This window comes from Sphaerodactylus townsendi, linkage group LG04 (genome assembly GCF_021028975.2).
Source record: "Sphaerodactylus townsendi isolate TG3544 linkage group LG04, MPM_Stown_v2.3, whole genome shotgun sequence".
NCBI lineage: Eukaryota > Metazoa > Chordata > Lepidosauria > Squamata > Sphaerodactylidae > Sphaerodactylus > Sphaerodactylus townsendi.
In genome coordinates, this window is record NC_059428.1 from 67,205,535 (window position 1) to 67,232,263 (window position 26,729).

The 26,729-nt window shown below is 41.4% G+C and overlaps 1 protein-coding gene across 1 annotated transcript in view; it reads left to right on the plus strand.

The window, feature by feature from the left end:
- The window catches only part of DOP1B (DOP1 leucine zipper like protein B), an 84,579-nt gene extending 61,794 nt beyond the window's left edge, over window positions 1–22,785 (plus strand). Inside the window, 10 exon segments of the mRNA XM_048495475.1 lie at window positions 1,227–1,309; window positions 2,070–2,179; window positions 3,213–3,359; window positions 5,178–5,239; window positions 5,878–6,006; window positions 8,646–8,782; window positions 9,023–9,078; window positions 11,016–11,174; window positions 20,266–20,395; window positions 21,690–22,785. Of these exon segments, the coding sequence (XP_048351432.1) occupies window positions 1,227–1,309; window positions 2,070–2,179; window positions 3,213–3,359; window positions 5,178–5,239; window positions 5,878–6,006; window positions 8,646–8,782; window positions 9,023–9,078; window positions 11,016–11,174; window positions 20,266–20,395; window positions 21,690–21,944 (1,268 nt within the window). The 3' untranslated portion in view covers window positions 21,945–22,785.
- The last annotated feature ends 3,944 nt before the right edge of the window (window positions 22,786–26,729 follow it).

Here is a 26,729-nt window from a genome sequence, read left to right on the forward strand (position 1 = left end):
GGCTCATATGCTTCCACAACACAGCCAAATGGAAGCAATGTCTAGTAGAAGGGGGCTTTGGCAACAGGCTGACTGTTTTTTTCTAACATTTGGTGTTCTGTTACAGTTGACTCTTGGGTTCTACAAATAATAAATGTTGGTTACTTTTTGGGATTCTCAAGTCTCAAAGTGTTTGTGTTGCTTCAGCCCCCACAACTGCTGCATCTTCTCTGGTATACAGGAGGAGATTGCCCAGCTTCTCTGGTGTGGTGCTATCAGACATCTTCCCTTCTCAGATTCTAAATGGGGTTTTTACTCCAGGTATTTATTACAGTCCAGTCCACAGTGCAAAGACAGCTGGGGACAGTCCCACTGCCTTGCCAATGGGCCACCTCCAGATGGCTTCCAGTTGGCTTGGGGAGGCAGCAAAAAAAATTGTCTGCCTGAAAAGCCCTCCAGTCCAAAGCCCTGGCTGTGGTGTTCCTAGCTCAGAAGCTATTCAAGTAGACAGCCATGCATGCACCTCCTTCAGTAAATGAGCTTGCCACTCTCTCATGCGGGACTGCACAGAGACCACAAACATTAAGGGTAGTAACTGTTGTTCATGGAGTGGTCTTCCGTGCAGCACACATCCTGCCTTCCTTCACCGCTGCATACTGCCTAACATGCAGTTATCAGGGTATTATTCTATGGCAGCTAATGGAGAACTGAGGGAAGGAGTTCTCCCTCCCCCTCCGTCGTCTGATCCTTGAGCATGCCTGAGGGGAGGGGGAGCAGTTGACAGTCAGAGTCTTCTAGAAGCTTGTTAAATCAATTCCTGCAGCAGGCCTCACCTGCACAGTGCCATCTGTGCCTGCACGCACAGAAGACCACTCCATGAACAACAGTTGATGGTAAAGTGCAAGACTGTTCTTTCGAACAATAACCCCTCATTCCCAAAACAACTTTGCTGTTTTGAAGAAAGTCACTGATGGTGTTATGTGTGATGGTGTGCAATATATGGTTAGGACACTTAGACTAGATGTGTTTATTTCCTCAAGCATCTGTATAGTTTTCTCAAGCACCTACATAGTTTATTTGCTCAAGCACCTACATAGTTTGTACATCGTTTGTTTTCTTCTCAGCAGGTCACATCACCCTGCAGCCTTTTGTATTATTTTGTTGTTTTTTGAAAAACCACGTATTTAGTGAAAAATCAGCATTGCCTCCAACCAAACAGAAATACTAAACTGTCATTTTTTCTACAGATGCTTCAGTAGTCCCTTCCTCAATGGTCTCTGCCTCTGCTCCATCTGTGTACAGTGTTCAAGCCCTCTCTCTCCTTGCAGAGGTGAGTCCTGTTTCTCTTGGGCTAATAGAGTTCCAGGAGCTCACTGAGCTTTTGCCCTCTTCTGTGGCCAGTGATGCATAGGCCTCATTTGTATCCATGGCTAAATTTTAGCTAGAGTAATTTATCTAATGAAACTGAATAGGAACAGGATGTAACTTTTTTTTAATTGGCTTACTATGTTGGAAAGAGGGCACTTTTCCTGTTTTCAGAGTCCCATATTTCATGTGGTCTAACCACACATTAATTGTATTTTCACATTTCTGGGTGCTGTCTCAGATTTTGTGTATTTATGCTTTTTGTTATTTAACAAATCAGTACCAAGCTTATTTAAAACTAAAAGGTAACAGTTATATTGTTTACGATCACTTTAAAGAATCACTAAAGTTCATGTCCTCTTGATCCTGCGTAGTTTATTTGTTTTTGTCTCATCCATTAAAAGTCTGCCTGTGAGGAGTCACTATGCTGCATCTGAAAAAGTGGGTTGTTGTCCATGAAAACTTAGAATTTTTAATGGATTAGAACCCACTTTTTCAGATGCAATGTAGTGTCTCCTCACAGGCAGACTTTTAAAGGATGAGAAAAAAATAAACAAAGCAGGTTCAAGGGGCCATGCAATGTACTGATTACAGGGAGAAACATAACAATGTAAAATTCAAATCTAATAAAGGTAAGTGCAGAAACCATTCACTAGTTACTTTAGGCCAGCTAACGTCTGTACTAAGTGAGAACCATTCATTAATATGGAACACTGTTTCTGTAGATTGTCGCTTCTCTCCTGGATATGGTTTATCGTAGTGATGAGAAAGAGAAGGCATTGCCATTAATCTCACGACTGCTTTATTATGTGTTTCCTTATTTACGCAATCACAGGTAAATAGCTTTTCTTGTAAATCACTTTACACTTGTAACATTCTCAAGTATATATCTGTGAACACCTTTTAAGCCATTGCTGTACTAAGAACTTGAGTATATTACCTTCTGCCCAGAGATGGAGCGAGGGGAAACTGCACCTGGGGAGTGCGTGCACCCTGCGCCCCTGCCACGGCCTGACCATGCCTCTGGCGCAGCTCCATCCAGGGTGTTGCGCACACACACACACACCATCCCGTGGGCGCTACACCACTGCTTCTGCCACATTTTGCATTAACCAGAGAGTCAGATGCATAATAATTATCCCTTTTCTCCTGCCCTACTCCATTGAATGATATTAAAGAAATAGTAATATATAATAGTGTTTTCAGCAAAATAAAAGTGTTTTCAGCAAAAGAAATGGGGATAAACAGTAGAAAATCATCTGCCCTACAAGTACAGTGGAGTGTGGAGTAAGATCTAGTTCTATGCACAGTAATTCCTTAGATAATTCAACAAGGCATTAGCTTATTTTCAGAGGTTTTAAATGCTATGTATTTTTGGGAATGATGACTCCATAGTGTTCTTAATTTAACTTATTCCAGTTTTATCTTTAAGAAAACAATGCATTAATTTTTTATAATTTATTTTTCATTTAACAGTATAGACAAAAAAGAAAGCTACTAGAACTGTAAATTTCTATCCCCCTCCTTCCCACTTCCATCCCATTATATTGATTTTCCAACCCTTAGTAAATTATTGTTATAACTCAGTTGTTATAACATTAGTTTAAACTAGTTGTTTGATTTTTTTTTCCCAGTTCATATGCTTCTTTCTCAAAAAAGTGATTATAGGCTATCATTCCTCCACAAAACAATCCTCTCTTTCATTTCCTTGCCAGGTACATTAATTTTGCATCTAACCTGCAAGTGTTCATTTTATCCCCAAATGCACTCTATTCAGAAATGACAAATGGAATGTTGCTGCAGAGCATATGAAGCATACATTTTGGAGAAGTGTGTCATCTGTTTATTGTATATATTTTTGTTGATAGTGCCTACAATCTTCCCAGCTTCCGTGCTGGTTCTCAGTTGCTTTGCTCTCTAAGTGGCTATGCCTATACCAAGCGAGCATGGAAGAAAGATGTTCTAGAACTATTTATGGATCCAGCTTTTTTCCAGATGGATACTTCAAGCATTCAGTAAGAAATACAATTGGGCTCATTTTGTGTGTGTGTGTTTTCTTAGCGAAATCTAGTGTATTCCAATGAAGCTGAAATATATTTTCCATTTGGAATCTCTCTGTAGAATAAGCAATTTGCCAGGAACCTTCAGTAAAATGTTTAGTGTCACTAATTTTATTCTATCTCCTAAAATTCCATACTCTGCATATTCAACTTTTAATGAGGGCAATTGTCTTGTAGTGTTCCATGCCCCTACCAAAAAAAAATTAATTGCAGTGTGTCTTTGGATAGTCATTTTATCCCCAAATATACTGAATGGAAAAATAAAATGAGTACATAGGATGAAATCAACAGTTACATTTTCTTAATTATTAGAAATTATTTTTTCCTGCAATTTTTTTTGCTGTTATGTTCCTGTACTGCCAAAGGAATGTAATGAAGTATAGATTTTTCTTCTTTAAAGCTGGTGTCATGATCAATGAAACCATTAAGGTTTTTTTAATAGATTACTTAATTTGGGGCTTTTTCAAGCCTCATGAGAGACTAGTAAAATTTGTGGTTTTGGCAAGGAGTATTTTGCATCAGTTCTTGCTGAGATTTTGGTTGGATTCAAAGTACTATAAATGGAAGGAAAAAGTGTTGTTGATTCAGCTTCAGTGGAATTATCCTCTGTTGCTCCACTTGGGTAACAGGAGCCAAGTTTGCTCACTCAGGCAGTGCTAGAGGAACTCTTAGTAGTGGCAGTCAGGGGAAAATGCAGAGAAAATCTGTTTCTTCTGTAATCTGGGGCATGGAGCAAACTCACAATTGTTTAAAAAGATAACATTTGATATGAAATGTTAGTTGGTTCTCTTTTAAGGCTGCTTTATACAAGTCAGAATGGTCTAAACAGAAGTAGCTTGTTTGGTATAGGAATATGTGTAAATTGTGGTAGTAGTATTTTTTTATTTACAATCGAAAGACCCATAACCACAGGTTAAAAAAAATAGAAATTTTAAACAAATTTTAAAAAGACAAAATATACATTCTAAGAACAGAAACAGATTGAGAATCAACAGATTGAGAATTAAAATCAAGCATATTATAGTCAACAAATAATCTTACAATCCAAGTTAAAAGTAGGAGCCTTATTCCTTGTTCCCTCAGACAGGAATTTGCAAAAGTGATATAGTTACGTTTATCCTCTAGGAGAGTCTTTACTAGTTTTACGGGCGGATAGTTTCCTCAACCTGGTATCAGTAGTATTAGTCCATCTTGACTTATTCTCTGGTATAATTTACAAAAGAGCAAAACATGCGTTAATGTTTCCACTTTATCACCGTTACACGGGAAAAATCTTTTAGAAAATGGAATACCCAGAAAACCACCACGTACAACCTCAGAGGAGAGCATGTTAAATCTGGCCTTTGTAAAGATTACTTTGTACCGAAAAGTTAATAGATCTGACAGATAATTTGCTGGACTAAATGGGTTATTATAATTCAGTCGTAAAAAACAAGGAGAGCAGACAGATAATGATTGGATTCGAAGTTCTGCCAAGGTAACATCCTTGTATAGCTGGACCACAGTTTTCAAAGCCATATCAGGCCCCAATAAAGTGAGAAAAGGTGGAGAAAGGTCATACGAAGTTACTTTGCGTTCAGTAGCTTGTAAATTGTGTATGTAGTTTTCCAAGTGACAGATGCAAGTGTTTGTCCAGTCTATATGTTAGATTTCTGCAGCTGAAGTCACCTAAATTATGAAAATTTTATCTTGTGACAAGCATCCCTGAAAGGAATGATGACAGAGTTTAAACTTAATTACACTAATTTTTGCTTGTTTTGTCATACCCTGCAGTTGGCGGTCTATTATTGATCACTTTCTTACACATGAAAAAACTATGTTTAAAGACTTGATGAGTAAGTATTCACCAAAGTCTTTATTTTTTTAAACATAAGGCTAAATCAACAAGAAGAACATGGTGAACTGCTTAATTGCTCACACTTACATAGAATGTTTTTGTTGTTGCTTAGGCTTACCATACATACCAGTTTGACTGGGACAGTTCCAGTTCGAAGGGTCTGTCATGTTATCCCATCTGGTTAATGATCTGTCCCCCTCACAGGGCAGGGCGCCATGGCAGGAAGCACGCAAACGAGCTAGTAGGAACATACAGTAATGGCAAAGGGGCTGCCTCTTACAGGATTTTTCCCCCACATCCCTCTTTCCTCTGGCCAATGAAGAGCAGTGGCTCTGTGGTCATATGGGTGTGATTGGACTGGCCCCCCCATCCTTGTCTGGCCCAGGAGCTTCCAGCAGCCAGCCTCTGCGCAATACCTCAGCATCTAACCTCATTACGGCCAATTATGGTGACAGAATTGGTAAGGAATAATTTTTTAAAACAGTGAAAGTAAGCCTAGCAAAATAATGCACCTGCTCTTAAGCACTACGTCACTGCTGCTCCTATTGTAAGTCTATTGTTGCTTGTTCTATTAGATAACCAGTGTTCATTTCATAAAAGGTTTCAACTTAATGCTAAATCTGATCTTGATCACAGATATGCAGAGCAGTTCTTTGAAACTTTTCCCAAGTTTTGAGCAAAAGGCAATGTTGTTGAAGCGTCAAGCGTTTGCAGTTTTCAGTGGAGAAATTGATCAGTATCACCTTTACCTACCTTTGATACAAGGTGAGTGCTTGTTCTATGCTATACTAGGGATCATTAAGAAAGGGCCTGAAGATAAAGCAAGTATTACTGTAACAATCTGGTGTGTGACATTCTTCATACAATTCTGGTCACCCCATGTTGGAAAAGATACCAATGAGCTTGATAACCCAAAATTATAAAGGAACATTTTGGGACTCTAGCTTAGAAAATGGCAACCAAGAGAAGGTATGAGAGAGCCTTATTAAATGTCGGGTGTGAAGAAAGAAGATGCAGAGAATTTTCCCTGTGTTTAATAATACTGGAATTTGAGATCATCCAATAATGTACAGGGGTGATCAGTTCAGGGTGGTTGATGAAAGAAATGTTACTTCATGTAACACATAAATAATCTGATGACATTTACTGCCACAAGAAATGGTGATGCTAATTGCTGGGTGGATAATTGCAATGGAAAGCTAATACCTTCATCTGTTTCTGAACTTCCCAAGTGCACCTATCTATTGTGAAAAACAGAACAATTGACTGGACCTTTGATGTGATCCATTATAGTTCTTGTGCAATCTTGCTAGAAACATCTACAACAATCTATCTAAGTAGGGGTTCCAGGCAGGTAGCAAGGTACATTGTTTAAAAAAGCAAGGTTTTATTGAAGGAGGACGTAAAGAATGCAAAATTTAGAAAGTTGTTGTTCAACTGATAATGCGAAGCCTGTGGATGTGTGGTTTCCCATAATTTTCTGCTTGCACAGATAAGTGAATCTCCTATTTGGATAACAGTGTTTCTTGCAGGAAACTGCTTATCAAAGAAACTTAGTGTTGAAAAGTTGCAGGTAATTCATTGCAATTCTGCATGTTTGCAGAGCCCCTACAGACATGGGACCTCAGAGCATAGGAAAATCTGAAAATGGCTAGGATCATACTTGCTTAAAAAACAAAACTATCAAATCCTTTGTATAACTTCAATGCAAAGCTAGCGAAATTCCTTTGCCATTTTTTCAGAACCTTTAGACAAGAAGCTTCATTCAAACTAGATCAGATTAGAGGAATATTTTTTTTTTGCCTATTACACATTCGAGCATATTTTAAATCAAACAGAGATTCATAGGTAGCAACTAGCTATGGCCTACTTGCAGATTCAGAAGGTGGAAGTACTGCTTATAAGAGCAGGTAGGATAAAGAACTTCAGATAGCCATCTCAGATGTTCTCTGGAAAGAACTGCACAAAGATATTGTAAAGGTGTCATCTAACATAGGTATTAAAAGAAATATGCTAAAATTATGTATAGATGGTACCTTACACCTGAAAGGATTGTAAAAATATTGACAGGTACTTCTAAAATGTATCGGCAATGTAATAAAGATGTTGGCACCTTTCTTCATATTTGGTGGCACTGTCCGCTTGCTCAAGAATTTAGGACCAGCGTATTGGAGATAAACAGTATACTAAACTGCAAGTTCATAGCTCTGCTAAGTATTCTATCAGGTGATTTCATGAAAGAAAAAAATGCAGTTAGGAGCCTACCAGTTGCAGCAAGTCATCTGCTGTCAAAGACCTTGGAAGCAGGTATACTTGTCAGGCATAGATGAATGAGCATGTACAGTATGGCAAGTGTTATTAATGAACAAAAGTACGTTATATAACAGTGATGGCGAACCTATGGCACGGGTGCCAGAGGTGACACTCAGAGCCCTCTCTGTGGGCACTCGCAAACAGAGTCACCCCCCCCCCCACACACACACACTAGGCTGGCCTGGGCTGCTGGGCTCGATTATTAGCATTAAACCTAAGACCTAGTTTTGGGGAAGCAGTGTAGATAACCCTGTTAAACTGATTTTCATGTGAAGAACTAAAGCGCAATCCTTTACCTGGGAGCAAGCTCGGTTGCTGGCAATGGGGCTTACTTCTGAGTAAACCCTCCTAGGGTTGTGATTCACCCGTTGGAAGAGTTCCACCGTTGCTTCAAACAAAGCCACCGACTACCACCAAGCTTACTCCCGAGTAATGTACGCCTCGAAACATTTTTTCTAAAGTAAAATCTCAGTATTCAGGTTAAATTGCCGTGTTGGCACTTTGCGATAAATAAGTGAGTTTTGGGTTGCAATTTGGGCATTCCATCTCGAAAAGGTTCACCATCACTGTTATATAAGAAGATCTGCAAAGGGAAAATTAACTCTCAGTTGTTCGCTGAAACATTGACTCCCATTTATTAGATACTGGACCAGACATAAACCAAAGGAGCAGGTTAAAGGAAGCATTCTGAGAAATAATTGAATACTTTTTGCAACAGATGGAAGATTAATTGGGATGTAGTATAAGCAACAGCAGGAGGCCTTGGTTCTCTACTTTGTTCTAATGATTATTTCGTGTATGTATTGCTTATGTTAAGTTTTAGTGCATGGTATATATTAATTTTTGAACAATTGCGTAATGGTATAATTTTAATGATGGTAAAAATAGAATCACAATTAATAATTTCAATAGATTTATTTTTGAAAACAGGTATAATACAATTGATCAGTGTGACTGATCAGTACTGTGACTGAGCACATTATGTTTTAGTAGTTTTGACTCACTGCACTTTAATATAATGTGTGCTATTTCCTATACACTATGCCAGTATAGGCTTATGTATGTATGTATTTCCTATACATTTATTCCAGAGAAACTGACTGACAACCTACGGGTTGGACAAACTTCCATAGTCGCTGCCCAGATGTTTCTGTTTTTCCGCGTCCTGTTGCTGAGAATTTCACCTCAGCATCTAACCTCATTATGGCCAATTATGGTGACAGAATTGGTAAGGAATAATTTTTAAAAATAGTGAAAGTAAGACTAGCAAAGAAAGATATTTGAATTGTAGTAGTCTGCTTTAAAATGTTAATATTAGTGCTGCTGACATTTCAGTCTTGTGTGTCTTTTCTCTTCAAGGGCACAAAGCAATATGCATATTTATGTTCATGATGCAATATAAAATATTTTTATTACTGGTGTACATATACTAATACTTGTTTTCCCCTCCCTCGTTTCTAACATTTAGATTCAAACATTTATACAACTGGAGGAGGATTTAACAGAAGAGGAAGAACCTGTGAAGTAAGAAATACTTTGTGAATCAAATAAATTCAAATACAGAGAAACAAACCTGATAGGCCTTTTTGATATGATGATTTTTGTTGCAGCTAACAGCAGTCTTGCCTGCTTTTTAAATATAGTGATGACCAAGGCGACAGTCTAATGTTGCACAGTGGAGGCCTCTGAAAGTAGCTTGGGTGCCACATTTTGGATCAGCTGAAGTTTCCGAACGGCTTCCAAAGGCAGCCTTATATAGAGAATATTACAGTGCAGTCAAGATAGCGCTGAACTAGCAGCAGCCTTGTTTTACTCCCAGAATTTCTGTTTTATTTCTACCTTGTGCTACTGAAGCGGAAAATTCTGCTGCTCCTGATTTTAACTGTCAGCCTTATTGTTTAGAATGGTCGTTGGCTGTTTTTTTAAAGAACTGATTGCATGGTTGTTTATTCTAAGAACTGAACAGAGAGATACAGGGTATCAACAGACCAACTGCTAGTAGTGTTTGTTTGGGGGGTGGGGGGAATGACTTTTGTTATGACATATAAGAAGCAATTCCATACAAACTCAGGGTTGTCTCCTTCAACTAAACCTGTTAAACAACTGAATACTGGAGAGAATTAGAGCAGAAGCTAGAGGACACAGTTAAGATGATTCACCTTGATTATTTTCAGCTAAGTGTATTAATTGAATCAACTCAAAAGCAAGGAAAGTTCCAAGCCAGTCACACTTTCACAGCTAACTTACCTCGTGGGGTTGTTGTGAGAGTTAAATGGAGGAAAATTGTATAAGTTGCTTTGGGTTCCATTTTATAGAGAAACATAGGATACAAATGAAGTAAATAAATATAGCTAAAGATGGGGAGCAGATAAAAGGTAGGTTGGTGGGTGGGCTGCAGGGAAAGGGGGCTGCAGGAGGAGGGAAAGAAGTAGTAGTATAGGGAGGGAATACAGGAGAAAGTGAGGTACTTCATGCAAGTCTTTGCAGATTTCCCATCATGCAACTGGGTCTGGCTCAGCTGATACCACACAACTCAGCTGGAGTTTTCATGGGGAGAGACTGCCAGGGAAAGGAAGGGAAGAAAGCTGAAGAGAAAGATAAGTTGGATGGGGGTTAGGAAGGAGACAAGGAGTCAGGGGAAAGGAAACAGGCTATGGGTAATGCCAGAAAAAAAAAAGTAAAAATGGGGGGGGGGGTGTACAATGACCCCTTTAATTCCTGGTGGGTGTCCTTCTCTTACTAAATTATTGTTTTGTTTGAAAAGCCCTTAGAAACTTTTTGGTTGGAACACTACATAAAATTATTTTATATAAATATGTTTTAGTGGAAACAATTAGAAAGTTATAAGAGTAATTTCTGCAATTAAATGTAAAAGTAAGGAATAGGGAACAGAATAGTATTCCATCCATTTTTGTTGTAAGGGCTGAGGCCTTGGGTAGAAAAGGAGGTGGTCAAATTGGCAACAACAGAAATTTAAAATCCTATAATTAGAATTTGCATTAACAGGAAAACTTGAACAGTTTAATGTCATTTGTAATGGTGTTCCTGTTACCCATCCCTATGAAACTGAACAGCAGCCATTTGCTTGTACAGGATAAAATGATGTCGTTGGAAAAAATGTTGCCCTCCTCTCAACAAACCTTCCAAATGTTGCTTGTTTATTTTGTCTTTAGCATTATTAGTTTGCATTTCACACATATGTATGTTTCAGCATCTTTTTTTTCTGCAATAAACCAGCAGCTCCAGGTGACTGGGATTTTAAACAGGAGGGGTTTCCTTGCAACATCCTCACCAAACTACATTCTTTTCAAAACTACATTCCCCCATCATGAGCTTCTTTTCACCCTTATGTGTAGTTTATTTTTTTTAAGTATGTAATAAACTTTCAGGAGTTAAAAATGCACCTTACTAGGGTTTGCTTGTTTTTAAATCTCCATTTTGCTCATTTATTAATCTCACAGAAGCAACAGCAAACTAAATAAACAGAGGACAACAGCAGATGGCAATGGTCCCTTACTCGGTGACTTACATCAGAATGAACTGACCTTGTATTTATCAGCCTGTAAATTCTTGGACACAGCACTTTCTTTTCCACCTGACAAGATGCAGTTATTTCAAATGTGAGTGTGCTAATTTTTATTTGTTGGCCAGAAAACCATATAATAACCATAGCCTTTGGGTTATGGTTTTATGAAATGAAGATGCATACATTAACAATAAGACCAAGGTGCTCCAGGATTTTCTCGGAGCCCAGCAGGTGGACCTGGCGTGTGTCACCGAAACCTGGGTGCGCGAGGGTGAGACCGTCGCCTTGTGCGAGGTCGCGCCACCAGGTTTCGCGTGTCTCCACCAACCGCGAACACAGGGCCGGGGGGGCGGGGTGGCATTGTTCGTCCGGGAGTCTATTCCCTTCAGGGCGCTCCCCGTCCCAGAGATCACCGGCATGGAGTGTGTCGGCCTAGAGTGGCTGGCCCTGGAGAGGTTGGCTGTTCTCCTGGTGTACTGGTCGCCTAGCGCGCCGGGAAGCAGCCTGTCGCGGCTGCTGGAGGTGGTGTCGGACTGGGCGCTGCGGTTCCCCAGGCTTATTGTCTTGGGGGACTTCAACGTCCATGCGATGCCGCCTCATGTACAGCGGCGGCGGACCTAGTGTCATCCATGGCGACGCTAGGCCTCTCCTTAGTAAATTCGGGCCCCACTCACGAGGCGGAGCTGCGCTGGATTTGGTCTTTGGGTGGCGGGGATTGATTTGGTGCGTGTCCTCTGTCAACAGAGTGCCATGGTCCGACCATTACGCCCTGTCGGTCCGGATGGACATGCCCCACCGCCCCTGTCTAGGCGACGGGCTGATTTATGCCCGCCCGCGGAGACTTATGGATCCACTTGGTTTCCTGAATGCTCTGCGGCACCCTGAACCCGCCGGCACACTTTCGATGAGCAGGTAGAGGACTGGAATTCCCGGCTCTCTGATGCCATCGAGTTTGTTGCCCCCCGGCGACCTCTACGCCCCCGCTCTCGGCGTGCTCCATGGTACACAGAGGAGTTCGCCGTGAAACTGAGCGAGAGCGCCTAGAAGCGAATATGGAGGAAATCTGCGTGGCAGAAGCTGCTTGCGAACATCTTATAGGGCGTTTATGAAAGCCTATGAGATGGCGGCGAAGGAAGCGAAGAGAACTTTCTTCTCCTCCTCTCTCGCATCCGCTAGCTCTCGCCCGGCACAATTGTTTTGCCGGTATAATTGGGTCTTTAACCTCCTTATGGGAGGGTTCTTCAAATTCCCAATTGAGCATTAGCTGTGAGGCATTTATGAGCTTTTTTGCGGATAAGGTCGTCGTCGCTCCGCCAGGACCTTCCTCCTACGTTGGATACAATTAGTGAACTGGAGGCTCCCTTGCCGTCTTCAGGCCCTTGCATGGCCCAGTTTTCCCTGCTCTCTGAAGCCGCTGTTGACAGGGCCTTAGCTGCTGTTAGACCTACTACCTGTCCTCTGGATCCGTTGCCCCTCTGGCTTGTAAAAACTTGCGGGAGGAGGAGCTTCGACCATCTGTTGAGTATCATCAATGCCTCCCTTGAGCAAGGAGTCTTTCGGATGGGTTGAAGGAGGCAGTGGTCCACCCACTCTTAAAAGATCATCGTTAGATCCAGGGGATCTGGCCAATTACCGCCCCGTCTCGAATCTTTCGTTTCTGGGGAAGGTAATTGAGAGAGTGGTGCTGGAGCAGCTTCAAGGCTTTCTGGATGACACATCGACTTTTGACCCCTTCCAGTCCGGCTTCCGTGCTGGGCATGGGGCGGAGACTGTTCTGCGTCGCCGTCACAGATACACTCCATTATACAACTTGACCGAGGCGGATCGGCTGCTGGTATTGTTAGATCTTACCGCGGCGTTTGATATGGTGCGATCATGACCTTTTGACCCACCGCCTGGCGCCTCCGGAGATCACGGGGCATGGTCCTTCAATGGATTGTCGTTTCTCGGGGCGGAATCAACAAGTGAGGCGCGGGGATCAAGCCTCCCAGAAGTGCCCGCTTTCTTGCGGTGTACCCCAGAGAGCTATTATCCCGCTATTATTTAGCATCTATGTCACGACCCCTTGCTCAGCTGTATACGGAGTTTTGGGCTGGTCTGTCATCAGTATGCGGATGACACCCAGCTCATTCTGTCGATGGAGGGAGCAGCCGCCGCCCTGCGGCTCTACAGCATTGTCTGGAAGCGGTTGCTGGTTGGATTGCGACAGAGCAGGTTAAAGCTGAATCCATCGAAGACGGAGATCCTTTGGCTTGGCAGGATGGACTTTTCAGCCGCCCGGTGTGGGAGAGGTCACATTGGCGCCCGACCCTCTGTGCGTAACCTGGGGGTCCACCTGGATTGATCTCTTTCTATGGAGACCCAGGTGGCCCATATAACCAGTTGCCTTTTCCACCTTCGCCAGGCCCGGCGGCTGGCCCCCTTCCTCTCCCAAAGCGGACCTAGCCTCTGTGATCCACATAGCGGTCACCTCCAGGCTAGACTATTGTAATTCAGCTCTACGCTGGCGCTTCCTGCGCTCGATCCGGAGATTGAAACTGGTCCAACTTATGCGGCGGCGCGCCTGCTCTGAGCAGCGCCAGTTGGGACCATATTCAGCCTGTGCTGCGCCGACTACATTGGCTCCCAGTAGAGTTCGGATCGTTTTCAAAGGTGTTGGTGTTGACCTTTAAGGCCTACAGCGGCCTGGGACCCTCATTATCTTCGAGACGCGTCACCCCGTATGTGGCCACGCGGCCTCTTCGTTCGGTAGAGGCCGGTCTACTGGTGGTCCCCGTCCGCTCGATGATGCGGCTGGCCTCCACACGGGCCAGGGCCTTTACAGCCCTGGCCCCGGCCTGGTGGAACGCTCTCCCACCAGCTGTTCGGGCCCTGCGGGACCTTGGTGAGTTCCGCAGGGCCTGCAAGGCGGAGCTGTTCCGCCGGGCCTTTGGAGAGTCCAGCCGCTGATGGTGCCCCCTTCCGCTGGCCCCTTCCGCTGGCCCCTTCCGCTGGCCCCTTCCGCTGGCCCTTCCGCCGGCCTCTACATCTGGGCCTATAACATCTATCTAGACCTACCGTTCTCCCTGGGGGTGGAAGAATTTAATATTAGGCACCGGGCGCCACCTACACCTATGCCTATATTTATTTTACATTTAAATGCTAATGTTTAGCTAGTTTTCGCTGCTTTTATAAGTTTTAGCCTATTTATGATGTTTTAAAATTGTATTTATTATCTGCTGTACACCGCCCAGAGCCCCTCGGGGATGGGGCGGTCTAGAAGCCCAAAGTATAAATAAATAAAATAAATAAAAATAGGTGCAAGAAGGTCAGTGGTGAATTTATCTTCAGCAAATGTGTGATTACAGTGAAATTTGGCTATAGTAACAGTTAAGTCAAATAGCTTTATTAAAGAAACAGATTTGATCAACTAGCACTTGTTCATTAAGGACATCTAGTAATGCATTCTGCAAAATGTTTTAGGCAAAGTATTGTGCTAGCATTCAAAAGCTAGAGTCCATGTACACACAATGTTGGATACTGTAATGTGCCACATGAGTGGTATGATAACAGTAGAAAAGCATGTGTAGTCTCTCTGGACTTAAAGGTAAAAGGTACTTTTCCAGAAGTGATTCAAAGAAAGTGCAGTGTTGGAATTCATGTGCAGATCCCACTGAGGCTAGAATTAGTCCAATTATTATAAATAGTAATTGCCCTTCCTTACAGGATGCTATTCAGATTCATCCTGCTTTGATAACTCAGCAACAATTGAGAGATATCCCTACACACTCTATTTGGATCTTGTTAGATTTATGCTGTGATATGTAATGTCACACAGTTGTGTCTTGGGAAGTTGTTCCCACCCAATCCTTTTTGCTGTTCGTTGCTTTGAGTATATATGACTCTGTCTCTCAGACAACTGAATGTATTGCTTCATACATTTGGCAGACTGGCTCATAAAAGTTTAGGACACAACAGAGATTCTGCAAGAGTTGCTTTTTCCATGTTTTTATATAAGATTATTATAGGCTGCCTACAACTATGCAGTGACAAACAAAACAAACCTACCTAGATGACTGTGCAAAAAATAGATGCAGATTTTGCTCTGTATTAGAAAATTAATGTCTTAGGGGTGTAAATAGTCTTGCTTATGCTTTAACTTCTCCAGTACAACACCTGGAGTGTGTCCTTCTCTGTCTCTATGTATTGACCAACATTCAGAAGACAGAGCAAATACAATTAGCCTTGGAGTCAGTTGTCCTTGCTGCATAGGCCATTCCACTTAACTCAATGGAAGCAGAGTTTTATTGAAGCTTCTTGATGATGTTTTCATAACAAAAGAAAAAGAGGAAAGTAATTTCCCTCAATAGGAGGTGTCTGCAGGGCTTTTTGTGAAGTGTTTCCCCACCTCACACAAAGCTGAGGCAGTGCTTTTATTGTCTTCTCACTTCCTGTGTCTCAGGAGCAATAAAAGAGAAACTGCCAAGCTTAAGCAGTTACAAGGAAAATTACCAGCTTTGTAGTTTTACTATGGTGTTCATAGAGATCAGGGTGCAACCTCACACAGGCAGCATTTATATCTGCCAGAATTAAGTACAGGAATGCTGCAGGAACAGGTCTTAAAATCATGGCCTTTTTTATTTTCCAACATTCAGCCTGATGAAGAGTTCTAGAGAACTCAAAAGCTAATAGGTACTTCATGAATTGTTCTTTGCTCTTGGATTTTGATTAAGCAGTTATTTCCAGCGAAAGACACACTTTAGTAGATCCATTACTGAAGCAGGCAAGAGACACCCAGTTCAAGGAGTTCTCCCTTCCTGGTTCTCCCTAACAGTCTGGGTCTGAGACAGCATGACAAGCAGTGAAACACATCCCCAAATCACCTTCCCATCTGTTAGAATTTTGATGAATGAATTAAGACAATTCTGAATTTTAAATTTGCTAAAACAGATTCCCTCCCCAAAACCTGCCAAAATCAGTATAGTTTGCCCTCTGTTGAGAAAACTAGCTTATGATATCCCATGACCTTGCAAAAGAGAGAATCTGACTAGAGTGCTGTCTGTCACTAAGGGAGAAGGATCCACTCAGTAGAGCAAGGCCCCACCCCCAAGACCACTTGTTTTCTCAGCCTCTGCTCTTCTAGCTATTAAGACAGAGTAGACAGTATGTAAATTATCTGGTTAAAGCAGGTAAAGCAACTCAGCCTTTGTCTCTAAACATCTGATGCAGGAATTTTCGCTTCCCCCTATGTCCCACAAAAAAAAATCCCACACACTTGTATTTCATGCAAAGACTCTTACTCTAAGATGTCCAGATCTATGACTTGCTTTCTTTTCTGTGCAGACAGGGAAGAGAATAAATAGTCCTCTGAAAATAAAAGAAAAAAATCCAAAATTCACCAAAAAGTTGTGTGATTTTTTTTGCCTTTGATCACTTTCAGAAGCTTTGTAACAGAGCTACCGATGTCCTGCAGGTTAGGCCTGCTTTTGAGGTATTAAATACATCTTCCAAATTTTCAAGACCATCAACTCTGCCATTCCTGACGTTAATAGTGACATGATGTTCTGAGAGTTCCTTCCTTCCTGTCGTAGGGCTTTATTTCCTTACAGGCCTCAGATTGGGAAAGCTGAGTGGAGTAGAGAAGTAGCTCAAGTAGAGTTTTCAAGCCATTTGGCCCAAAGATTTGCTGTATATCTTCCCTCCTGCTCTTGCAAATGACCATCAGAAGGATCAGGCTGCTGAAAGCTGGTTGCATTGATGAGGCTCAGGTGTTCAGAGCTATCTGATCTGGTAGAGCTCCCTGTCAGTGATCTTTAGCATCTCTCAAAAATCCCAGTGCTTCTCTTCCAAGGCCCAGTTTTCATCCATAAGTTAGTTAACGTGACTCTTTCGAAACTGAAATGCAAGCATTAACCATTACTGGCTGGCATCTCACAGCCATCTTTATTCCGTTGGCCTCACCCAAGTGTTAAACAATTGCAACAACTCATAGAAGGCTTTTCTGAGAAGACATTCCAGATCAGAAATCTCATCTTTCTCTTTCTCAGTATATTATATTTCCTCTTTTTTTTTCAATTTTCTTTTTGCAAACCCACAACTCCTAAGGGAGTTGCCCTGTGTAACATCCTCAAAAGAGTAAAAATCCAGTGATGTGACATCAGCTATTCATAAAATTTCTCTTCCTTCAGTCCACCTTGTGCCTTTATTGAGTTTAAATGTGGTCATGTGAACCTTGACATAATCTCCCTTCAGTGAGCATGTACAGCTTTTCCTGCCAAATCAGAGCCCATCTAAAGGGGGAAGTTCCCCATTTTCCCTCAGTTCTTCTTTTGCCACCAAACTGAGAGGTTCAATCTAGTTATGCTCTTCGCTTTGTTGTTCCTTTGTTCTTTCTACCAAGAGTTTCTCATCTTCTTTTTGAGATGGCTGAAAAGGCATTGTTCAAGAAACATTTCCAATGCAGTACTAGAATGCCTCAAATGGACAATCACACCCTTTGTCTTGTCTGCCTGGATGAATCACAAAACATTGGAGCCTGCCACCATTGCCAGCAATTCATGCCTAACGCACATTTAGATAGAGCTTTGAGAGTCAAAGCTGCTCTTTGGGATTTTCTCTGTCCTTGTTGGACAGCCTTGACATCACTGGCCATGAATGATATGACCAAGTCTGATTCTGTGGCGTCCTCTCATTCAGTTTTTACCTCGGACACTTACAAACATTGGTCCCAGTCACTGGATCCAACCGTAGCCAATCTCAGTTCTTTGGAGCTACCTAGCTAAGGCAAAATTCAAACACAGAGACAACACCTCACCACAAAAGCAAGGAAACCCCAGCTACTCTGTTGGTTCTGGAACTTTCAGAACTGATTGTGCTTGAGAAGGTGCCTTCATCCATTCCTCACATTTCATTATCTTGCTTTCTTGAACCCGATTTTTACAGTTCCAAGAGTGATTTACCAGGGCATACCTCGCTACTGGAAAAGCAGTTTCACTTCTGCAGATGATTCCTCAGCTGCTCCACTGTCATCAGTTCACAAGTTATTGGCCCTCCAGGCACTAGCACCACAGTCATTAGTTCTTGCTCAAAAGTTTCTATCGCAATCACTTCGTGGTGTCCTCAATGGCCTATGCCTACCCACAGGGCCCTTGGGCCAGTTGTCCACTGTACCCACAGTGGAATGTGCAATTAGCTTATCAGATACTGTTGGTTCCTTGGCCTTCTGCAGCAGCCCCTCAAGCACTCTCCAGCCAGTACCTTTCTATGGCTCCTTATCCATCAGCTCCCCGATATGAACAGCCTGAACTACAGCCTTCATTCCATGGGAGCTTGTCCAATTCCAATTATGAAGACCAGGCTTTCCATTCCTATCATGGATCCAAGTTACCTTCAGGCACATTGCCAGACAAGGCTGTAGGAGACAGTTTGCCTATATCCAACAACAACCTACAACTGTTTTCTGATGCCTTTGACATGGAGGTAGCATTTTCTAATCCAAAGCCTAAAGCCAAGATCTTTTTGGCATTATATTCTGCGGCACCAGTGACTGTTGCTTCCCAGTTCTCGAAAATTTCATGGACATTGCTAAGAATATCTGGGAGAAACCTTCTTCCATCCCTGCAATTTATAAAAGTACAATAGGCTGTGGACAAAGATGGCTGCAAGATTGATACCCTAGGCAGAAAGGTTTACTCAGCTGATGCCCTTAATTTCTGTATAGCCAACTATCAGGCTATCGTGGCTGCTTACCAGCTTTTTCTGTAGGAAAAGATGGCATTTTACATTGATCTTCTTCTTGAAGTCAAACATACTTTAGATAAAGTTTTCATGTCCAAAGCAACAGAATTGGCAAAACAACAGAGGAATGCGGGCAGGCATGCTGCTGACTTCTCAGCACTGACCCTGGCAGGTGTGATTACACTTAGATGTTTTTCCTGGCTATGTTGTACAGCCTTGAGTACTAAGATGCTGTGATAGGTGGAAGACTTGCCCATTGCCTGTTGAAAGCCACTCTGTTTTCAGATAAGACCATTGAGACTCTTGAACAAATTAAAAAAGATGCAGATTGCGAGGTCCTTGGGTGTCACTGCTCCTTTCGCTCAATTTCAACAGATATTCCCGATGAGAGAGTGTTTCCAAGAGCAGAGGTACCACAAATAATTCTTGTATATTCTTAGTCATTCTTTTGTATTCTATGGACAACAGCATCCTTACTTATTAGCACAGAACTGTGGAAAGTGCATGTCTTTGAATCCCAGATCCAGATTTTCTTGGCCACAGTCTCTAAAGTAACAGGGGCATAAGTCTGCATTTTGACTAGATGCCAGCACCCTACCATCACCTATTACCTTCAAGGACAAATTAGCTCCTCAACTTAGCTTAGAGGGAGGTCACCACAAAATCTTTGATGTTAAAAATGGTTGCAGAAAGATATTGACCGGAGTTTTTAAGCTTATCATCACTTACTTTACCAGGTCCTAATGAAGCTAGTTCTAGCCCAAAGCTTGAACAAGCTTTGGGTGATTTGGTGTCTAAAGGAGCAGTTGAATTGGTTCTCCATAATGTTTCCACCTGTGGATTTTATTCCATGTTCTTTGTTGTTACAAAGAATGGATGGTGATCTCTTTGTCCTATTTTTGTCCTTTAAAAATTGAATAAGTTCTTGTCAGTTAAATTTTTTGTATAGTTTCACTTATACATTTTGCAGTTATTATAGTTCAATTGGTGGTTTATAGTTTTGGATTTTAAAGACACTTATTTCCAGATCTCTATGCATTCCAACCATAGAAAGTATCTACATTTTCAATGTGGGGACCGAATTTTTCAGTAGACAGTTCTTGGCTACCCTGTCTCCTGATGTCTGTGTGGATGAGAGAGAGGACCCGAGGTGTGAAATGTTCATAGCTGTGTATATATTTTAAAGGAGACATGAAGGGTAGGATATGTGGCAACTGACCTACTTGCAGCCCTGAACCTGACAGAGTGAGGTTGTGGAGGCTGGGGGCAGAAGGTGGGAGGGGAGAGGAGGAGTGCCACAATATTATAATATCCTGTTCATGGCCTATTACCAGCAAGTGAGATTTATTTTTATCTCCCAGTCCAAGGAGGCAGGACTATCCCATTGCTGAATGAATCCAGTTATAAAATTTCTAAATCCAAAAGAATTTCCATACTTGATTCTTACCTCAGAATTCTTATTTATTTAGGTACAGGTGGGCATTTGTTCCAGAGGTGGACACACAGACATACAACATGACTTCAGATCTAATGGAAAATCACCAAGAATACAAACCACATATTGTTAAAATCCTGGATTTACTCAAGTTGAAATATGGGGTAATTAAACTTCATAATTTCCATATTATTAATATAACATGTTATAGTTTATTTTGGACTCTTGACTAAACTGTTAAATTTTCAGACTCCATCCCAGTAAGTGTTAGGCACACAGAAAGCCCACCCATTTTCTTCAGTGGTAGGATTGGATTTTCCGTTTCTTTTTTAATCAATGTCCCACAGCATTCTTGTACACCTGGCACAATGCAGAAATAGCCACATATGTGGTTTTTCTACATAGTACAAATGAGGACAACTTCCTGTGTATACAGCAGCAAGAACTGTATTTGAAGGAGACAATGGATGGCTACCTTTGTCTTCCAAAAATAACATTTTATTGGGAGGTAGGTACAAACTGGTGATGAAGCATCTGAAGAAGGATTTGTAGGGCTTTAATAATTAACAATAGCAGAAGCTTGACATGGGATACGGTGCTTCTTACATTTCTCCAAATTCAGTAGAGTGTTCTTGCTGCAGAAAGGGGATAATCTGTTCACCAGTTAGGGTTACCAGTCTCAAAGTGGGGCTTAAAGTTCTCCAAGAATTGCAACTGATTCCCAGTGTATACAGATCAGTTGCCCTGGCAAAACTGACTGTTTTGGAGGATGGACTCTATGATAGCACATGCCTGCTAAGCCTGTTCTCAGGCACTTCCCCCGAATCTCTAGGAAAGTCCAAGATGCAGTTGGCAACCCTATCACCAATTGCTTATACCGGTATGTATTAGAAAAATCAAGCATAGAGACTTGAAACAAAAGGAATAAAAAAGAAAATAAAGAGAACATGTTCGATAAGTAGCATAGCATTTCTGTAAATAGAAATCTTGTTCATGTTTGCCATTTTAAGCGTTAAAATGAAATACAGTTCAAGTATGAATGTCCAACCATAGGAGAGCACTCAGCCCAGGATTAAAACTTTTTGAAACACTTTCACATGTGTAAACTGGAAGGGATTGTGTGTTGTTTTGGGTGATATCCAGTGAGTACCAGAGATGGCCTCCATGGTACACACACATCTCTGCAGCAGTTGTGTAAATAGTGAAGAGGGAAATTCATGTCTGAGCAACATCATGAAACTGCAGTTTGAGTTCCTAAACTGAACTAGGAGCCACAACTAAAAGTGTGGAGCATTTTTGTTTAAAAACCCATTGTCTGTGCCACTCCTGTAAGCTATTAGCCATTTTTAATCTAGTGTATGTTAAAATGGAAATTTGTATTCAATACGTACATTGTATGTTTCATTGTACTGTCTGTAAATATGTCTCAACAGTCTTGGTTTTATCTGTTTTTTACAGGAATTGAATACCAATGAAACAACAACAAAATATGTATTTCCACTCCTAGATCTTCATTCTATATCCAGTATCACACAGTTAATGCCATTCTTTAGGATACTGAGCTCTGCTTTCAAAACTGAAAACAGCATGTCCCTCAATACACATAGCTCAGTGTCTTTCAAAACAGACTGTTCCATTGGAAATAGCACAAGAACCTTGAAGCTTCTAGAAGACTATGTGGAACGGGATTTTACAGAAAATATGGAAACTTAATCTACTTCAGAAAGACAGTATGATTATCAGAGAGACTAGCTGTAACAAAGGCTCAGCTTTATAGATTAGGCATTTTAAGGTTTACAGATTTCATATTCAGTTTTCTTTTCCATACTGATGTGGACCACATCTGTCCAGTTTTTGATGAATAATGATATTCTGCCCTCAGGTTTTATAAAAAGAAAATCAGCATCACAGTTTGCACATTTCTAAGATAAAGTGTTTTTTTAACTTTTAAAGTGATGTATGTGATTTGTTCCCTTTAAGGGCAATATATATCTGATCAAGGCTGGTTTAACAGACCTGCACATTTATAGAATCCTTTTAAGGGAAAAAAATACAATCTTAGATGTTGGGGGAAGGAACTTTTCTGAAGGTCTTCGAATCATAGCTTTGGAAGAGATCACAAGGGCCATCAAATCCAACCCCCTGCCATTCAGAAAGCACCCTTAACAGATAGCCATCAAGCCTCTTTAAAAACCTTCAAAGAAGGAGACTCCACCACACTTTGAGGCAGTGTATTTCACTGTTGAACACCCCTTACTGTCAGGAAGTTCTTCCTAATGCTTATTTCTTCTTTTCCTGTAGCTTGAATCCATTCCTTTTCCTAGTCTCTGGAGCAGTAGAAAACAAGCTTGCCCCCTCTTCAACATGACATCCCTTCAGATATTTAAACATAGCTATAACCTCACCCAGACTAAACACAACAAGCTCCCTAAGCCTTTCCTCATAAGGCATGGTACCAGACCTTTTATCATTTTGGTCGCCCTCCTCTGGACCCATTCCAGCTTGTCAATATCCTTCTTGAATTTTGGTGCCCAGAACTGGACACATTATTTCAGAGGAAAGAGTTACTATTACATCCCTCGATCTAGACACTGTATTCCTATTGATGCAGCCCAGAATTGCATTGGCTTTCTTGGCTGCCGCATCACACTGCTGACTCATGTTCAGTTTGTGGTCTACTAAGACTTCAGATCCCTTTCACATGTACCATTGTCAAGCCAGGTGTCATCTGTGCATTTCATTTTTTTCAGCCTAAGTGTAGCATCTTACATTTATCTTTGTTGAAATTCATTTTGTTAGTTGTGGCCCAGCTCTCTAATCTGTCCAGGTCATTTTGAATTCTGACCCTGTCCTCTGGCTACCCCTCCTAATTTGGTGTCATATGAAAATTCGATTAGCATGCCCTCTGCTCCATCATCCAAGCCATTGGTAAAAATATTGAATAGCACTGGGCCCAGGAGAGACCCCTGCGGCACCCCACGTCTCTCCAGGATGATGAGTTTCTGAATATTCCCAGGATGTACTGTGTATATGTGTGTGTATACACATACATCCTTTTAACCTTTCCAACATAACTTTATTGGTTTAAAGTTCCAAGCCTAAGCATAATTAACAAAAAGTAGACCTCACTAACCCAAATGAGACATAATTTTGGATAAACTTTTTTTTCAAATTGGGCTGTACACTGTTTCATTTTAGGATTTGCAGGACTTCTAAAACTAGAAACTTCTGCTTGTAATCTCTTATTAGGCTGATTTGAAAGTTATTGTTGCCTTTATAAATGCTGAAAGAGTACTTCATTATAGGAATAATGTTAAATTATGTTAGGGATGTATGCATAAGGACAGTAAGAGGTGTTGGAAGTACATCTATAAAGTAATATGTTGCATTAGAAGTACTTAATTTTCAAAGCAGAAGCTCAAAGCCGCCTTGTATATTACCTGTGTACTTTACTTAAGCTGTTGAATGACTCTTTTCTACTGTAACATCATTTGAAGGAGGGGCTCTGGGTCCCAGTCTCATATCAATGTCTTTGCTCAAATACAGTTATTTTAACTATTAAAGGCCTGTGGTTTTTTTGTTAGATTAATTATGTCAATATCTACAAATAAAAAGAAACTGGTCACTATCAAGAAAACTGTGTATTAAAACAGTGTTAATTGGTTCTTTGTGTTGGTCGTTATGTTTTCATGTTTTTATAACTGTTGTTGTGAAGAATTCTATTTCTTGAGCATTTCATTTTGCTTTCAGCCACCACCGCTTGTTATACCAGAGGCAATCTGTGCAAAGATTAGAATGGTAAAGTCAGAGGCAGAGAGAGTCTCCAAACAGGAGACCATAGCTGGTATACACACAACAGTTGCCTTGGCTCATTCACTGGCCCGTCTACAACTAAGGAGGCACATATGGCTAAGAACTACAGCACCGCTGTTAGAAACTAGATCCGAGATAGAGGACATGCTGTTCAGGGATCATTTCTGTTTGGCTCAACCACATATGAATTCTTGGTGGGTATTAAAAACAACAAAAAGCCAAATCTCTGGGGATCTTGCCCAATAGCAACCAACTCCACCAATATTTCCAACCAAGGCAACAAGGTTTTGTAACCACAGAAATATTAGCAACCACTGTATCCTTAAAACAGTTCCAGACTGCTTCCTTTTCTAAATGCAAAGGCCCCGCTAGACCCAGGGCTGGTAGCACTCCTCCACCCAATAGGGATGAGCATCAACAAAGGCAAAGATTTTGACTGTCTCTACCTAAGCAAAAGGTGAATGTTTGTTTCTGCAACAGACATGCTCACTACCGCTCTGAATGACAAGGCATTTGCCCCGACACTTGGGTTCTTGAAATTATTAGTTCTGGTTATGGACTAGAGTTCAGGCATATCCTACCATGTTCACCCCCATACACAGTGAGAGAAAACTTGTTTCTCTAGCTGGCCTCTTGATTAACAGAACTGCTGAGTAAGGGAGCAGTCGGAGAGGTCACTGCTGAGAAGCAACAATGTTTTTTTTCCCTCCAAGTTTTTTATAATGGACAAAAAAGAAGACAGAGGCCCATTTTTGACCTCCATGTTTTGAACAAGTTCCTGTTTATCTTCAAATTTAGAATGGTTTTGTTATCTTTGGTTGTGGAATTGTGTTTAGTAAATAGTTGATTTGCTGTAATTGACTTCAAGGATGCTTATTTTTATATTTCTATTAATCAGAAATATAGGAAATTCCTTCATTTTGGACATGGGAACAAGATTTTTCAATACCTTCGGATTAGCTACTGTCCTGAGGATCTTTACCAAATGCATTGCAGTAGTCATTGCCCACCTGAGAATGCTGGGCTATTCGATTTTTTGCTACCTAGACAACTGGCTTGTCATGGTCAGTTCCAACAAGCAAATGAATCCGATGGTACAAACTTGTCTCATTATTAAAGCTAATCATCAACTAATCACATCTTCACCCTCCTCAAGGAGTTCAGTTTATAGAGGCTATGCTCAACTCCATACAAGGGAAAGCCTTCTTGCCAGAAGACAGCACCATCTCTATTTGAAATATGGTGTGACACTTAATGAGCAACAGGTGGCAGTTAGTGAGGTCTGTACAGAGACTACTGGTTTTAATGGCATCTACTACTGTTGTGGTGGCTCATGCCAGGCTGAAATTGTGTTCACTTCAGATATGGTTTGTACAGATTCACTCCACCCCTCCTTCAGATGTTTTTCAAGGCAAATGGGTCCTCATTCAGTCAGACAATACATGAGCAGTATATTATCTGAACAAATAAGGGATAACAGGCTCCTACCAACTCTGCTGGGAGGCCATAGAGACATGGGAGGTGGCACTGACACACAAGAACTCACAAGGGACAATCCACATTGCTGGGATAAAGAACGCCTTAGCAAATATGCTAAACAGAGTACAGACCCAACCATGAGCAGGAACTTTCTATGAAATACCTTCAACATATTTTCAAAGATTGGGGGTTCCCAAAAGTAGACCTCTTTGAAACCAGAGAAATGGCAAAAGCATCCAGGTTCTGCTGTCTAGCAGGGGGCAACCTTATTTGCCAAGTATTAGAATCAACATGATTTTATATCAGTCTTGCCTAATTATAGTTGCTTGCATCTGCCTATATAAAAACCCTTGGCATGCCTGTTGATTCTGAGAGAGAACCTATCTCTTAGCCTGTGGTGAGATAGATGCTCTCTTCATTGTGCACAATAAAAATTCTATTAATTACTCTTTGTGTGTGCCTTTTTGGTTCACATTCCCAGTTGGTGAGGCCAGTCTCCCAGCAGGCTGGACTTCCTCATCACCTGGATCAGCTTGTGTGCTCCACAGCAAAGGAGAAGGATTATATACTGTATTTAGGTTTGTATAAATGCAGTTGTAAAAGTGAGGGCTGGATATACTTCTCCCCCGCCCCTCCAGCAAACAAGCAAATATTCTCTGAATTCTTGAGCCTCTAATTATCTTCCACTGCTGCTGGAATACCTTTTGTTATAAGTTGTGGTTTCTAGAATTGATATATCAATACTTCTGAGTCTTCTGAGTAGCTGTAACAAAATACCATTAGTAGGAGCCCAAAAGGGAGGGGGAGCAATCAGGCATTTCTAACTGAAAACTCTCAATATCTCAATACAGACTCTCAACTCACTACAATTCATATTCTTCGAGACACTATTTATTTACACTCTGGCTATCTCCCCAATAGCAACTCAAAACAACTTCCATTGTTCTCCTCTCCTCCATTTCATCCTCATAACCATTCTGTGAGGTAGGTTAAGACCTAACTCATAGTTTTTGACTGTTTGATATGGCCCACCGACCCTAGTGGTGGGTGAGAAGGGGAGGGGCGGCATGCAAGGAAAGGGAAGTGAGGGAGGGGTGGCATGAAAGGGAGGGAAGGGGAGGGGGCCCAGCATCTGGACATGGCCTACCCACCCTAGTGGAGGGAGAAGTGGCATGCAAGGGAGGGGAAGGAGGGGGTCCGGCATCT